The sequence below is a fragment of the Entelurus aequoreus genome, linkage group LG03 (assembly GCF_033978785.1).
Source record: "Entelurus aequoreus isolate RoL-2023_Sb linkage group LG03, RoL_Eaeq_v1.1, whole genome shotgun sequence".
NCBI lineage: Eukaryota > Metazoa > Chordata > Actinopteri > Syngnathiformes > Syngnathidae > Entelurus > Entelurus aequoreus.
The window spans coordinates 13,952,816-13,968,334 of NC_084733.1; the positions used below are offsets into that span (position 1 = coordinate 13,952,816).

The 15,519-nt window shown below is 37.7% G+C and overlaps 3 gene segments (V, D, J or C); 2 read left to right on the forward strand and 1 right to left on the reverse strand.

The window, feature by feature from the left end:
- The first annotated feature begins 2,380 nt into the window (after nt 1–2,380).
- On the forward strand, nt 2,381–4,495 carry LOC133644855 (Ig kappa-b4 chain C region-like). The segment is given in 3 exon segments: nt 2,381–2,417; nt 2,533–2,658; nt 4,167–4,495. Coding segments are annotated over 3 exon segments (492 nt in total).
- A 3,715-nt stretch (nt 4,496–8,210) lies between these two features.
- On the reverse strand, nt 8,211–8,772 carry LOC133644866 (Ig kappa chain V region 120-like). The segment is given in 3 exon segments: nt 8,211–8,304; nt 8,352–8,649; nt 8,721–8,772. Coding segments are annotated over 3 exon segments (444 nt in total).
- An 80-nt stretch (nt 8,773–8,852) lies between these two features.
- On the forward strand, nt 8,853–12,304 carry LOC133644872 (Ig kappa-b4 chain C region-like). The segment is given in 3 exon segments: nt 8,853–8,889; nt 10,413–10,538; nt 11,976–12,304. Coding segments are annotated over 3 exon segments (492 nt in total).
- The last annotated feature ends 3,215 nt before the right edge of the window (nt 12,305–15,519 follow it).

Consider the following 15,519-nt stretch of genomic DNA (forward strand, 5'->3'; position numbering starts at 1 on the left):
TAAGATAAGAGTTAAACCAAGACAAGGCTAAGTCTGACATCCCAATACGCGTTTTGATACGCTCTAATAAAATATTATGATCAACAGTATCGAAAGCGGCGCTAAGATCAAGAAGCAGCAACATAGATGAAGCATCAGAATCCATCGTCAGCAATAGATCATTAGTCATTTTTGCGAGGGCTGTCTCCGTAGAGTGATTTGCCCTGAAACCGGATTGAAAAGGTTCACAGAGATTGTTAGTCACTAAGTGTTCATTTAGCTGCTGTGCGACAATTTTTTCGAGAATTTTCGAGATAAACGGTAGGTGGGACACCGGCCGGTAGTTCACCATGAGGTCAGGATCGAGGTTAGGTCTTTTGAGTAGAGGATGAATAACCGCTTTTTTGAATGCTAGAGGAACAGTACCAGAGGAAAGTGATAGGTTTATAATATTTAACACTGATGGACCTAATAAAACAAAAAGCTCCTTGATAAGTTTCCCAGGAATTGGGTCAAGTAAACATGTTGTTTGTTTTGTCCCATTTACACATTTTAACAATTCCTCCAATGTTATTTCATCAAAGAGAGAGAAACTATTTTGGAGGGCAATGTCCGTCGTATATACAGTCATATTTGTGTTAATAGAACCCAGTTGTGGCTGGGATGCATTGTCTTTAATCTCTTTTCTGATGAGTTCAATTTTCTTATTAAAGAAATTCATAAAGTCATCTGCTGAGTGGGTGGAGCTACTGGGAGGAGTCCCTTGTTGGGTTAGCGATGCTACTGTACTAAACAAAAATTTAGGATCATTTTTGTTGAGGTGGATGAGATTTGAGTAATATTTAGCTTTAGCTGAGGTAAGCATGCGTTTATAAGTTATTAAACTATCACTCCATGCTTGATGGAAAACCTCAAGTTTAGTCGCACGCCATTTGCGTTCCAGCTTTCTACATGATAATTTCTGGGCTTTAGTTTCTTCTGTAAACCATGGGGTACGCCTTTTAGGGGCCCTTTTTAGCTTTAGCGGTGCTACAATATCAATGGTGTCGCGCAGGGCGTCGTTAAAGTTGTTAGTGAGGTTATCAATAGAGCCCACATAATTTGGGAAAGGTGCCATTACTGAAGGCAGTAGGTCAGTAAGAGTCGTCGTTGTGGCAGTATTAATGTTGCGGCTGCTATAGTAGTTATTATTATTATTATTAGTTTGTTGACAATGAGTCCGAACTTCGAATTTTATAAGGTAATGATCGGACATTACTTTAGTGTACGGGAGTATCGTAACTTTAGAGGTGGTGACACCCCTGACAAGCACTAGATCTATCGTATTACCGTTGCGATGCGTGGGTTCATTTATTATTTGTGTAAGACCACAGCTATCAATTATAGTCTGGAGCGCCACGCATGGAGGGTCCGATGGGGTATTCATATGGATGTTAAAGTCTCCCATTATGATTATATTGTCGGCGTGCGTCACTAGATCAGCAACGAACTCTGAAAATTCATTGATAAAGTCCGAATAGGGCCCAGGGGGGCGGTAGATGACAGCCAGGTGGAGAGGCAGCGGTGTGACAAACCTCATAGTGAGCACCTCAAACGAGTTATATTTATTATTTAGGTCCGAGGTAAGGCTAAAGTTTTTGTTGTATATTAGTGCAACACCCCCACCCCTTTTAATGGGGCGGGCAATATGCGTTCCCGCATAGCCAGGAGGAGACGCCTCACCCAGCGCAAAAAATTCGTCTGGTTTGAGCCAGGTCTCGGCTAAACCAACGACATCAAGATTGTTGTCTCTGATGACTTCATTAACTAATAACGTTTTGGAAGACAATGACCTTATGTTTAAAAAGCCCATATTATAGGTAGTGGGCTGTTTTGAGGAGTTTTTGTTGAAAGTATCCGTAGTAGCAATATTAATAATGTTACGTTTATTATGCATAGTGCACTTTAAATAATTTCGACCATATCTAGGAATTGATATGACAGGAATTTTTAGATTGTTTGCCACCTCAGTAAAATGCATGTCCACCTCTGACGCAGAAAAAACATTATGTGAGTTGTATATTATTCTAGAAGAATTGCTATGTGTGCAGGGATTATCCAGCCTGGCGCTGGCTAGTTCTAGCTTAACAGACTCCTTATTAGCGCTTCTTTGTGGATTAGCATTTAGCTTTTTCGTTAGCCCCGCTAACAACAAAGCATTTAGCTTTGTTGTTAGCCCCGCCCGACACCCCCGCTTCTTCTTCCGAGCGCACCGCTTACGTCTCTTTCGCTGACCGTCTCCGCTGGTCAAATGAATGAACTTACACAATATTGTTATTTATGGACATTTACTGTCGATAAGCTTTGTTGCCTGAAAGTAAAGAAAATGAAGAGATTTGGGGCGAGCAGGAAAATCCCCAAAATGTGCTCCAGTTTTTCCCTTTTCCTATCATATCTGTGTCAGACTTTGAACACACTGTGCTCAATTCCAATAGAATATTATTGTTATCCATGCATTTTCAAATGTACTGTATCACAACAAAACGCTGGTTCTGCTTGGTGATCTTTGTTCAGTGGACCAGTCATCATCATCTTCCACTTTCACTTCCCTCAAACCAAAGGAGGTTTTTGTACGAGCGCCTCACAACCTTGCATCACTGTGGTGGAGTTTCGGCGAAGGGACCAAACTGGTCATCGGCTGTGAGTACCAGATGTGTCCTTGTTTTTCACTCTGTGTGACAAAAGCAGGATTTTATTGTGTGGAATTTGGAATTAGAATGTGATGTCAATCTAGGAGCAGCTAACAATATGAGAGTCTGGTTGTCATGGTGACTATCATGTGATTGTTGTCTATTTCATGTCACCATGTGATTTCTTTCCGACATAATTATCAAACATTTCAACACGTCAGGCGAAAAGAAGTAGGAAGAAGCCCAGCTTATTTCATCCTTCTCCTTCTGTGTGCTACTAATAGCTTTTGTAACAATAGAAAGATGGATTATGTAAAGAAGGGAGATAAAGGAAGGAGGAAAAAAAGTGTAAAAATATTCAAATAAAACTTAAAAATAAGATAAAATAACTCAAATAAATATAAAATAAAATAATTAATGATTTATGAATATTTCTGTTTGCAAGTCAGCGAGTGCCACATACTGAAAAATTAAAGGATGATTTTTTTATACTTTCTAATCTAAAAAAAGATGAATCTAATGCAGGGGTGTCAAATGTAAGGTTTTATCCGGCCCGCGGGATGAGTTTGCTAAGTATAAAAATGAGCTGAAATTTTTGAATGAAAGAAACTGCTGTCCTAAATATGTCCACTAGATGTCGCAACAGCAAGATTTGTAGATGATGCTACATATGTAAAAAAAAAAAAAAACCACAAGATGTTAGTGCACCAGTTGAGGAAAATGATCAACCTATATAAACAAAATCTTGTAATTTTATTTTTGATATAATTTTTTCACCTTGATAGATTAAAAATTAACACCAATGAGTTGACTGATGAACATTATCACATCATTTATTCAGAAAGTATGAATAAAAACAAATAAAGATAGAATACTATTAACCGCAACATGTAAGTGTAAAAAAAAATGCAACAACATTATGATTTGTACATTTCTATTTTCAAACAAAGAAAATAATCTGAAGTTGTCTTTATTTATGTATTCCATCCATCCATTTTCTACCGCTTATTCCCTTTTTTTTTTTTTTTTTTTTTTTACCAGTCCGGCCAATTTGGGGGTAGATTTTTCTCCATTTGGCCCCCGAACTAAAATGAGTTTGGCACCCCTGCTGTAATCCAATATGCTAATAAATTATATTTTTATTAGTGCTGTCAAAATGATTTTTATTTAAATAAAATTATTCTCACTTTTAAATTTGGATTATTAGTGATTAATCACAGTAAAATACTCGCTTGCGTAGTTAAAATAAACTATTAAAAATGTGTCCAAAATTTCAACACAAATGTAGTTTTAATGTCAGAATGTCAAACAGGAAAAAATGTTGACAATTTTGACTTAAACGCACCTCATTTATCTACACAAAACTTTCTGAGAGTTTTATTTGAAGTTTATTTGGAAGATAAATGTGGCAGTCGGAGTCTCCTCACTCATCTTTGCACTAGCAGGAGGTGTTGTCATGTTGATTGACAGCTTTAAAGTGTGACATATTCTCTCTCTCCTCCCCCTCCCCCCTCCTAGCGGGTGAGGTGCGGCCCCCCACGCTGACCATCTTCCCCCCCTCCAAAGAGCAGCTGCAGACTGGCAGTGCCACGGCGGTGTGCGTGGCCAGCGGAGGCTCGCCTCAGGCCTGGACCCTGGGCTGGAAGGTGGGGGGCAGCAGCAGCACCTCGGGGGTGTCACACAGCTCGGACGAGGCCACCGGCGACGGCCGCTACAGCTGGACCAGCACCCTGAGCCTCCCCGCCGACCGCTGGAGCACGGCCGGCTCGGTGAGCTGCGAGGCCACCATGCAGGGTCAGAACCCCGTGACCCAAACCCTGATGGACCCGGGCCGCTGCTCAGAGTAGAAGCTGAGACGCCCATTCTTCTTTTTATTGCTTCCTGTTTCTTACTGCTTGATGCCGGAGAACTTGGCGCAGAACCTCAACATTTAAGCATTGTTCAATAAAATGTCCACGGTCATGATGAGTCAGCGCCTTTTTCTCTCAGGACCTCAAATGGACCCACTCACACCTCACTATGACCATTAGAAGCACATTCAACTACACTTTGTTTTTACATTCACAATATTTCATCTTAGCTTTTATTTGGAACTGACTTGACCTGTGAAGCACATCTCAAAGTGCTGTGACAATGCTCATAAAAATGTATAAAAAAATAAATAAATGAGTAAATTAAAAATAATAAATGTAAAGAAAAACTTTCGATTTGCAAAAACAAATGAACAACAATTTTAATGAACGATAAGCTATTTTTTTTTAGAATTGTATTAACAAATGGTCATGAAAATGAAATACAGAAAAAAATAAACTATTAATGAAATAAAATGGTCATAAAAATGTGTAAAAAAATTAATAAATGAGTAAACTAAAAATAATAAATGTAAAGAAAAACTTTAGATTTGCAAAAACAAACTAACAACTATTTTAATGAATGATATTTTTTTAGAATTGTATTAACAAATTATTAAAAAAAAAATGTATAAAAAATTATGAAAATGTTTAAAATATCAAATTAAAAGTCAGAGAAGCCAAAAGGGGGTTAAGGTACCGGTAATTTCAACTTAATGATAAAAATGAAAAAAAATAATAATAAAATGCATAATGTTTAAAAGACAAAATAAATCTACTACCATTTATTTGACGAATGTCATTTATGTCAGTAATTCAATTCCTAAAGTGAAACTCATATCCTCATGAGAGCCAGCGTCCTCTGCAGTGGACGTTTGTTTCCCCCCTAAAATGTGTAACTGTGACAAAAGAAATATTGCGCAAGCAAATGTCCACTGCAGAGGACGCTGGCTCCCAATAGAATATTCCATAATTTCACTTCACAAAAAGTTTTGAATTGCAAAAACAAATTAAAAGCAATTTTAATTAACAATAAGTTATTATTTTTTTTAGAATTGGATCAACAAATGGTCATAAAAATTAAACGGAGAAAAAAAATTTAACAATTAATTAAATAAAATGGTCAAAAAAATGTAATCAAAAATTCTGAAAATGTTTAAAATATCAAATTAAAACACATAGAAGCCAAAAGGGGTTTTTCTTTTTAAAAGACTAAATAAATCTATAATTTCTTTGACAAATATCATGTCAGTAATTCAATTCCTAAAGTGAAACTCATATCCTCATGAGAGCCAGCGTCCTCTGCAGTGGACGTTTGTTTCCCCCCCAAAATGTGTAACTGTGACAAAAGAACCTTGGGCCTATTCTATTTTCACTTTACATGCTCTCGTTAGGTTTTATCATCTCCAAACACAAAGTTCACTTCCACTTTCATGCTGATGATGTGCAGCTCTACTTGCTAAGTGACAGAAATGCACCAGATTCCCTCCACAGCCGTTTTGATGACTTTAAACAATGGCCGTCGCAGAACTTTCTGCATTTAAATGGGAGCAAAACAGAGTACATTGTTTTTACCCCGACAAAGGTGAAGCCATTTCTGCAGAGGGCGGACCTTGAAAAAGCCATTCATGCTTTCCTCAGCTCAAGACTGGACTAACTCAGTCACTCCACAAGTTCCAGTTGGTACAAAATGCAGCTGCTCACCTCCTCCCCAACGCTCCAAAACGTGCTCGCATCACCCCAGATCTCTTTTTCCTCTCCATTGGTCCATTCAAATAAATAAATGAGTAAATAAAAAATGATAATTGTAAAGAAATAGTTTTGAATTGCAAAAACAAATTAACAACAATTTTAATGAACGATAAAGTCTTTTTTTTTAGAATTGTATTAACAAATGCTCATGAAAATTAAATTTAGAAGAAAAAAAAAACAATGAATGAAATAAAATGGTGATAAAAATGTTTAAAAAATTATGAAAATGTTTAAAACATCAAATTAAAAGTCAATGAAGCCAAAAGGGGGTTAAAGTTATTTCAACTGAATGCTAAAAATGAAAGAAAAATGCACAATGTTTAAAAGACAAAATAAATCTACTGTCATTTCTTTGACAAATGTCATTTATGTCACTAATTCAATTCCTAAAGTGAAACTCATATCCTCATGAGAGCCAGCGTCCTCTGCAGTGGACGTTTGTTTTTCCCCCAAAATGTGTAACTGTGACAAAAGCAATAGAGCCCAAGCAAATGTCCACTGCAGAGGACGCTGGCTCCCAATAGAATATTCCATAGATTCACTTCACATAGAGTGACATTTAGTCATCATTTTGAAGATCATACAAACAAATTCAGTCCTTGACAAAATGTGTAACATGGTTAAATATTTCAATGACTGGTTGACTATGGAGGTTCATTTGTGTCTTTATTACCAAGTGTGGACTGATTTTTTTCCCATAAAATTATGATGTGAATTTCATATAAAAAAATGTGTGAGCAAATCTGTGTGTTTAAAAATTTAATTTGTTAAAATTCAGTGTTTAAAAACACTTCCTGCTCCCTGGAAGTTTATAGTAGATCATAAATCATGCATCTCACCTGGACAGAAGAAGTCTGAGGAGGTATTCCGACAAGTTGGTACACTCTGACAGCCATTTAGGACCCAAAAGTGGCGAGGATGACACGAAAAGACACTTGCTTGTTGTAATGTGTTATACAAATAAAGATAGATGGATTGATTGAAAGTTGAATTGAATTGTCAGGTAAAAAAAAAAAAAAAGTTCACAAAATTCAAACAAAAAAATTCAGTTACATAAATTTAGTGTCAAAAAGAAGGTTTCATAATAAAGACACAAACAAACCTCCTTAGTTCATGCTCTAATCAACAAATCAAGTGCAAAAAACTTAATTTAAGTCTTTAATTGATCTTTATTGCCTGAAAGTAAAGAAAATAAAGAGTTTTTTTGGAGCGAGCAGGACAATCCCCAAAATGTGCTCCAGTTTTTCCCTTTTCCTATCATATCTGTGTCAGACTTTGAACACACTGTGCTCAATTCAAATAGAATATTATTGTTATCCATGCATTTTCAAATGTACTGTATCACAACAAAACAGGACAAATGCTGAAGCACATTCATATTTCTAGATTGGGACTTCAAACTATAGTTTAAATTATAGTTAATAATTCCTTTTTATCAATCATGTGTGGCCCTAAACAACCACAAAGAGCATTGGTCTTCACCAAGGGGTTCGCGGAGGCTGGGAGGGTCCTAACATTTTTGGCGAAATAGACTATTTTTTAGATATACACTTTTCATAAATAATTGTATATATTTATAATTTTCACAAATGTGAATGTATTTAAATACATATTAGCAATAATCATCCATATATCCATGTTCTACCCCTTGTCCCTCTAGGGGTCGCAGGGGGCTGGAGCCTATCCTAGCCAATAATCAGTTTCATGTATTAATTAATCCATGTGTTCTGTGTTCTGAAGTTAATTTATGTAAAGTTTAGGAGTAAGAGCTACAGCTACTTTAATGACCAATTTAATATAAAACCCAATTTTATACAAGATGTGTTAGTTGGGGGTCCTCACTCCATCTTTATTTTGGTTTGGGGGTCCTTGGCTTGGAAAACTTTGGCATAAAGTGTTTACGGGACGGGCCGGCCCTGAGTGTTAGTGTGACTTCTTCTTCCCTCATTTCAACTTTTTCTTACAAGCCAATCAACTTGTTCAGATTGACGCTGGTTCTGCTTGGTGATCTTTGTTCAGTGGACCAGTCATCATCATCTTCCACTTTCACTTCCCTCAAACCAAAGGAGGTTTTTGTACAGCTCTCAATCACCGTGTATACCTTCCACCTCCAAAATGGGCAAAAAAGTAGTAATCAGCGACATCTTCTGCCTGAACACCACTGATAGTCAGAGTGTAGTCAGAGCCTGATCGTGTGCCACTGAATCGAGATGGTGTTCCAGAAGAAATACTTGATGCACCGTAGATCAGAAGTTTAGGAACCTGTCCAGGTTTCACTTGGTACCAACTGAGATAAGCACCAGTGTTTGAGTTCCCTTTGGCGCTGATGGTCACCGTCCCACCAAGACTGACATACTTGATTTTGTCCGTCTGGATCCGAGAATCCTGGGCGGAAGATCCTGAAAGGAGACGGCGATGATTACATCAACACTTTCCCTTTAGGGACGACTCAAAAGAGTCTTTGTCTCACCTTGAATCAGCAGAGCCGACTGGACGAGCAGAAGCACTGGTGCAGGCCACATCTTGATGCACTTTTCCAGCCCAGTGCGTGGAAAGAGTCCAGATTTATCAAGACGTGGCGGTGCGGCCAAGCGGAGCGCTCATGCAAATGAGCTCCGAGCGCACCTGTCTTTGTGAAAGTGAGAGGGAGGCGTGGGCAGGACCACTTCCTGTCCATGTTTGTGTTGCACATCTGCCTCAGACCCCTTCACTGACGCTCCACTTTCACCACAACTCCTCCAACTTGCTTTATGGAAAGTGTTCTATGATTCTTGGTCTTTTTACCTATGAGGGCTAAACTTCACCTTCATATCACCTTACATATGTTTTTTTTTAAACAAACTATTTTCAACCAATGAAGACAAGAATGAGCTTTTTAGTGCATGTTAACATACTGAGTGTGTATTTGTTGTCGTAACAGTGATCCGGCTGCAACTGTGACATCTACCCACCAGAGGGCGCCTGCCAGCCAAAATAAAAATGCTAATACAGAAGTGATCCATTGATATCGGGCTTTCGATAGCATTGCACCAAGACTGTGTCTGGACTTCTGACTAATGTTAGCATGCTAATATAAGAGACGTTAGCAAACATCCGAGATGGCACTGAGTATCAAATTTAATGATTTGTAGGTTCAAACACTCAAAATTAGCGAAGGAGGCTAGCCAAAAATGGTAGCATACTTACACTGGCATGCTAATATAAAATAGGTTAGCATACTTCCAAGATGGCGTTAAGTAACAAAAATCATGATATTTAGGTTAAAACATATAAAATTAGCTAAAAAGCTACCCTAAAACGTTAGCATGCTAACGTTAGCATTATATGCTAACTTTCAAGATGGTGTCAAGAATGCTAACGTTAGCATGCTAAAACTTTGCATGTGTCATATACCAAGTTATATGACAATGGGGAAAACGGTTGCAAAATGAGCAAAACTTTAGCGTGCTAACATTTAAAAAATATTCAGTTACATAAATTCAGTGTCAAATAAATGCTTTTGTAATAAAGACACAAATTAATCTCCTTAGTTCATGCTCTATTCAACAAATGAAGTGCAAAAACTTAGTTTAAGCCTTTAATAGGTCTTTTAGTTTGAATTGAACTGTTTAAATCAGTGAACTTACACAATATTGTCATTTAAGGACATTTACTGTCAATAGCTTTTGTCAGGTTCAAACACTGATGACATCTATTAAACAGACAAGAAGCAAGGAATTAAACAGAGACAGGATTCAATTCGGCTCAATGAGGAGAAACGTGTTGACCTGTACACTTGCACAGTGTCACCACGCTCTGACGAAAGGCTGCACGCCTCCTCTTTTATTTGGATTTTCCCTGATTACATGGCAACAGCTGTTTCTAAGGGGAGGGGGTCGTAAACAGCCGTCGCCCTTGGTCACAAAACAATTCAAAGAAAAGATGTCTGGAGCTTGCGTCAGGTCCTGCTTCCTCTCGGCTTTGTAGATCTCGGGTCAAGACAAGATCTTCCTGCGGATTACAATAGATCAAAGAAACCGACACCTTCATGTGGCTTCTCATCCTACACAGTGGAGATTTACACACTGTGCTCAATCCAAATAGAATATTATTGTTATCCATGCATTTTCAAATGTACTGTATCACAACAAAACGCTGGTTCTGCTTGGTGATCTTTGTTCAGTGGACCAGTCATCATCATCTTCCACTTTCACTTCCCTCAAACCAAAGGAGGTTTTTGTACGAGCGCCTCACAACCTTGCATCACTGTGGTGGAGTTTCGGCGAAGGGACCAAACTGGTCATCGGCTGTGAGTACCAGATGTGTCCTTGTTTTTCACTCTGTGTGACAAAAGCAGGATTTTATTGTGTGGAATTTGGAATTAGAATGTGATGTCAATCTAGGAGCAGCTAACAATATGAGAGTCTGGTTGTCATGGTGACCATCATGTGATTGTTGTCTATTTCATGTCACCATGTGATTTCTTTCCGACATAATTATCAAACATTTCAACACGTCAGGCGAAAAGAAGTAGGAAGAAGCCCAGCTTATTTCATCCTTCTCCTTCTGTGTGCTACTAATAGCTTTTGTAACAATAGAAAGATGGATTATGTAAAGAAGAGAGATAAAGGAAGGAGGAAAAAAGTGTAAAAATATTCAAACAAATCATAAAGATAAGATAAAATAACTAAAATAAATATACAATAAAATAATTAATGATTTATGAATATTTGTGTTTGCAAGTCAGCGAGTGCCACATACTGAAAAATCAAAGGATGCTTTTTTTAAAATACTTTTTAATATAAAAAAAAGATGAATCTAATGCAGGGGTGTCAAACGTAAGGTTTTATCTTAGTTTGCTAAGTATAAAAATGAGCTGAAATTTTTGAATGAAAGAAACTGCTGTTCTAAATGTGTCCACTAGATTTCGCAATAGCAAGATTTGTAGATGATGCTACATATTTAAAACAAAACAAAAAAAACACATGATGTTAGTGCACTAGTTGAGGAAAATGACCAAACTACATGAATAAAATCTTGTAATTTAAATTTTGATATAATTTTTTCATCTTGATAGATTAAAAATTAACACCAATTAGTTGACTGATGAACATTATCACATAATTTATTCAGAAAGTATAAATAAAAACAAACAAAGATAGAATACTATTAACCGCAACATGTAAGTGTAAAAAAAACCCCAACAACATTAAGATTGGTACATTTCCAGAATGTGCTTGTTCTATTTTTAAACAAAGAAAATAATCTGAAGTTGTCTTTTGGGAGTAGATTTTTCTCCATGTGGCCCTCGATCTAACATGAGTTTGACACCGCTGCTCTAATCCAATATGCTAATAAATTATATTTTTATTAATGCTGTCAAAATGATTATTATTGAAATAAGATTATTCTCACTTTTATAGTTGGATTATTCGTGATTAATCACAGTAAAATACTCGCTTGCGTAATTAAAATAAAGTATAAAAAAAGAGTCCAAAATTTCAACACAAATGCAGTTTTAATGTCAGAATGTCAAACAGGAAAAAATGTTGACATTTTTGACTTAAACGCACCTCATTTATTTACACAAAACTTTCTGAGAGTTTTATTTGAAGTTTATTTGGAAGATAAATGTGGCAGTCGGAGTCTCCTCACTCATCTTTGCACTAGCAGGAGGTGTTGTCATGTTGATTGACAGCTTTAAAGTGTGACATATTCTCTCTCTCCTCCCCCTCCCCCCTCCTAGCGGGTGAGGTGCGGCCCCCCACGCTGACCATCTTCCCCCCCTCCAAAGAGCAGCTGCAGACTGGCAGTGCCACGGCGGTGTGCGTGGCCAGCGGAGGCTCGCCTCAGGCCTGGACCCTGGGCTGGAAGGTGGGGGGCAGCAGCAGCACCTCGGGGGTGTCACACAGCTCGGACGAGGCCACCGGCGACGGCCGCTACAGCTGGACCAGCACCCTGAGCCTCCCCGCCGACCGCTGGAGCACGGCCGGCTCGGTGAGCTGCGAGGCCACCATGCAGGGTCAGAACCCCGTGACCCAAACCCTGATGGACCCGGGCCGCTGCTCAGAGTAGAAGCTGAGACGCCCATTCTTCTTTTTATTGCTTCCTGTTTCTTACTGCTTGATGCCGGAGAACTTGGCGCAGAACCTCAACATTTAAGCATTGTTCAATAAAATGTCCACGGTCATGATGAGTCAGCGCCTTTTTCTCTCAGGACCTCAAATGGACCCACTCACACCTCACTATGACCATTAGAAGCACATTCAACTACACTTTGTTTTTACATTCACAATATTTCATCTTAGCTTTTATTTGGAACTGACTTGACCTGTGAAGCACATCTCAAAGTGCTGTGACAATGCTCATAAAAATTTATTAAAAAAATAAATAAATGAGTAAATTAAAAATAATACATTTAAAGGAAAACTTTAGATTTGCAAAAACAAATTGACAACAATTTTAATGAACGATAAGCTATTTTTTGTGTATTAACAAATGGTCATGAAAATTAAGTAGAGAAAAAAATATATATTAATGAAATAAAATGTTCATAAAAATGTATTAAAAAAATAATGAGTAAATTAAAAATAATAAATGTAACAAAAAACTTTAGATTTGCAAAAACAAACTAACAACTATTTTAATGAATGATATATTTTTTTAGAATTGTATTAACAAATGGTCATGAAAATTAAATTGAGAAAATAATAATAAAACAATTAATGAAATAAAATGGTGATAAAAATGTATTAAAAGTCATGAAAATGTTTAAAATATCAAATTAAAAGTCATAGAATCCAAAAGGGGGTTAAAGTAATTTCAACTTAATGCTAAATAATTTAAAAAAAAAGCTTAATGTTTAAAAGACAAAATAAATCTACTATCATTTCTTTGACAAATGTCATTTATGTCAGTAATTCAATTCCTAAAGTGAAACTCATATCCTCATGAGAGCCAGCGTCCTCTGCAGTGGACGTTTGTTTTCCCCCCAAAATGTGTAACGGTGACAAAAGAAATTGAGCGGAAGCAAATGTCCACTGTAGAGGACGCTGGCTCCCAATAGAATATTCCATAGATTCACTTCACATAGAGTGACATTTATTCATCATTTTGAAGATCATACAAACAAATTCAGTCCTTGACAAAATGTGAAACATGGTTAAATATTTCAATGACTGGTTGACTATGGAGGTTCATTTGTGTCTTTATTACCAAGTGTGGACTGATTTTTTCCCCACAACATTATGAGAATTTCATTAAACAAACATATGTGAACGAATCTGTGTGTTTAAAAATTCAATTTGTTAAAATTCAGTGTTTAAAAACTCAATGGAGAAATATGCATTGCTAAGAAACTCAAGACCACTTCCAGCAAATGAAGTAAAAGAACTAAATCTAACATCATCACCAGCAATAGCCATCACCCCAGAGTTTTATTTAGCATAACAATTGTGGTATTAACCCTATAACTGCTGTTTTAATGACGTATCTGAGCACACATGTGATGCATTTCAACAGTTCTTCATTAATAAGGTCCAGTCTCTCAGGCATGCATCCCAAAGGTTCCAACTACTGCCCTGCTTGGCCCCCCTACAACATATTATTAAACTTGGAATTAATTTTCATTTCTCCTTTTCAGAAATCAATTAAACCCCACTAGCTGTCCTTTAGACATTATACCTGCCAGAATAAGGAAGGAGGTCATGGACACCATTTATGCCAGCCTTGTTCTCCTATAAACAGCTGCTTCAGGTTAGGTATTGTCCCACTGATATTGTTATTATAAGTGCTAACGCAGACGAACCATTCATAGCAGCGCTGTGATCACTACCGTGTGTGACTATGTTTACATCATGGAGTGGTCTGCTGCTTCCTCGCTTCCCTGCTCCCTGGAAGTTTATTGTAGGTCATAAATCATGCATCTCACCTGGACAGAAGAAGTCTGAGGAGGTATTCCGACAAGTGAGGATGATGAGTCATTTTTGCCCTTAAGTCATAAAAATAGAGGCTCACGGAGGCCGAGATGCTCGTAAAGTTTTTCACTAAATAAACTATTTTTTAGATATATACTTTTCATAAATAATTGTATATATTTGTGTTTTTCACAAATGTGAATGTATTTAAATCAAATGTTTGGATCCCGCTGATGTGGATTCTTTTGACCCACGTCCACTCTCCGGTGACTGCTCTCCTCCAATATTCTGCTGCCGACCTCCTGCGACTCCGTTCTGGGCTGTTTCGTCCCCAGCCAGTGACGCTTCACCTCCATCCGGACATAGCCTACCAGCCTAACCGAAGATACATCCACCGTGGGTCCCGCAGAAATCACCAGCTCAGTGACAACACGCCCATAAAATCAATTTGGTCCAAAGCACGTCGCCCGCCACGGAACATTGGCCGGGGAGTCGATCGCAAAGTGTTAGCCGGCCTAGCTAGGTCGGCTAACCCAATACCTAAAAATGACAGCGCTAACGCAAACTTCGGTCTTCTTAACATCCGCTCACTCACGAGCAAAGGACATCTTAGACTTAGACTTAGACTTAGACTTAGAAAATCTTTATTGTCCCCGAGGGGCAATTTGGTTTGCAGCAGTAGTCATTAAAAAACGAGGTACAACAGTAAAACGAGGTACAACAGTAAAAAACAAGGTACAACAGTAAAAACAAGGTACAACAGTAAAACGAGGTACAACAGTAAAAAACAAGGTACAACAGTAAAAACGAGGTACAACAGTAAAAACAAGGTACAACAGTAAAACGAGGTACAACAGTAAAAAACAAGGTACAACATTAAAAATGAGGTACAACAGTAAAAACAATGTACAACAGTAAAACAAGGTACAAATACATAAAATACATACAACATACAAACCATCATGAAAGCATTGAGCTAAAAACTAAAAACTAAAAATATCTCGTCCAGGATCTCCTGGCTGACCATAAACTGGACTTCATCTGCCTAACAGAAACATGGCAACACCCAGGGCCGGCCCGTGGCATAGGCCATATAGGCAAATGCTAAGGGCGCCGTCTATCAGGGGGCGCCACGCCAGTGCCACAAATGTTGGAGAAAAAATAAATAAATAAATAAAAGTTGGTACTATTATTTCTAAATACAAAAAATAATCCCATGTTAATTAAAATGCAAAGTAAAGCCTATTTAATAGAAATATTATTTGTTACAACATTACGCCCCCCCCTCTCCCCGCACGGGGTACGCCCCCTCCCTTCCCGTATCACGACTCTTTTTGGACTCACCACGTCAAAAAATCAACACAAGATGTCAAA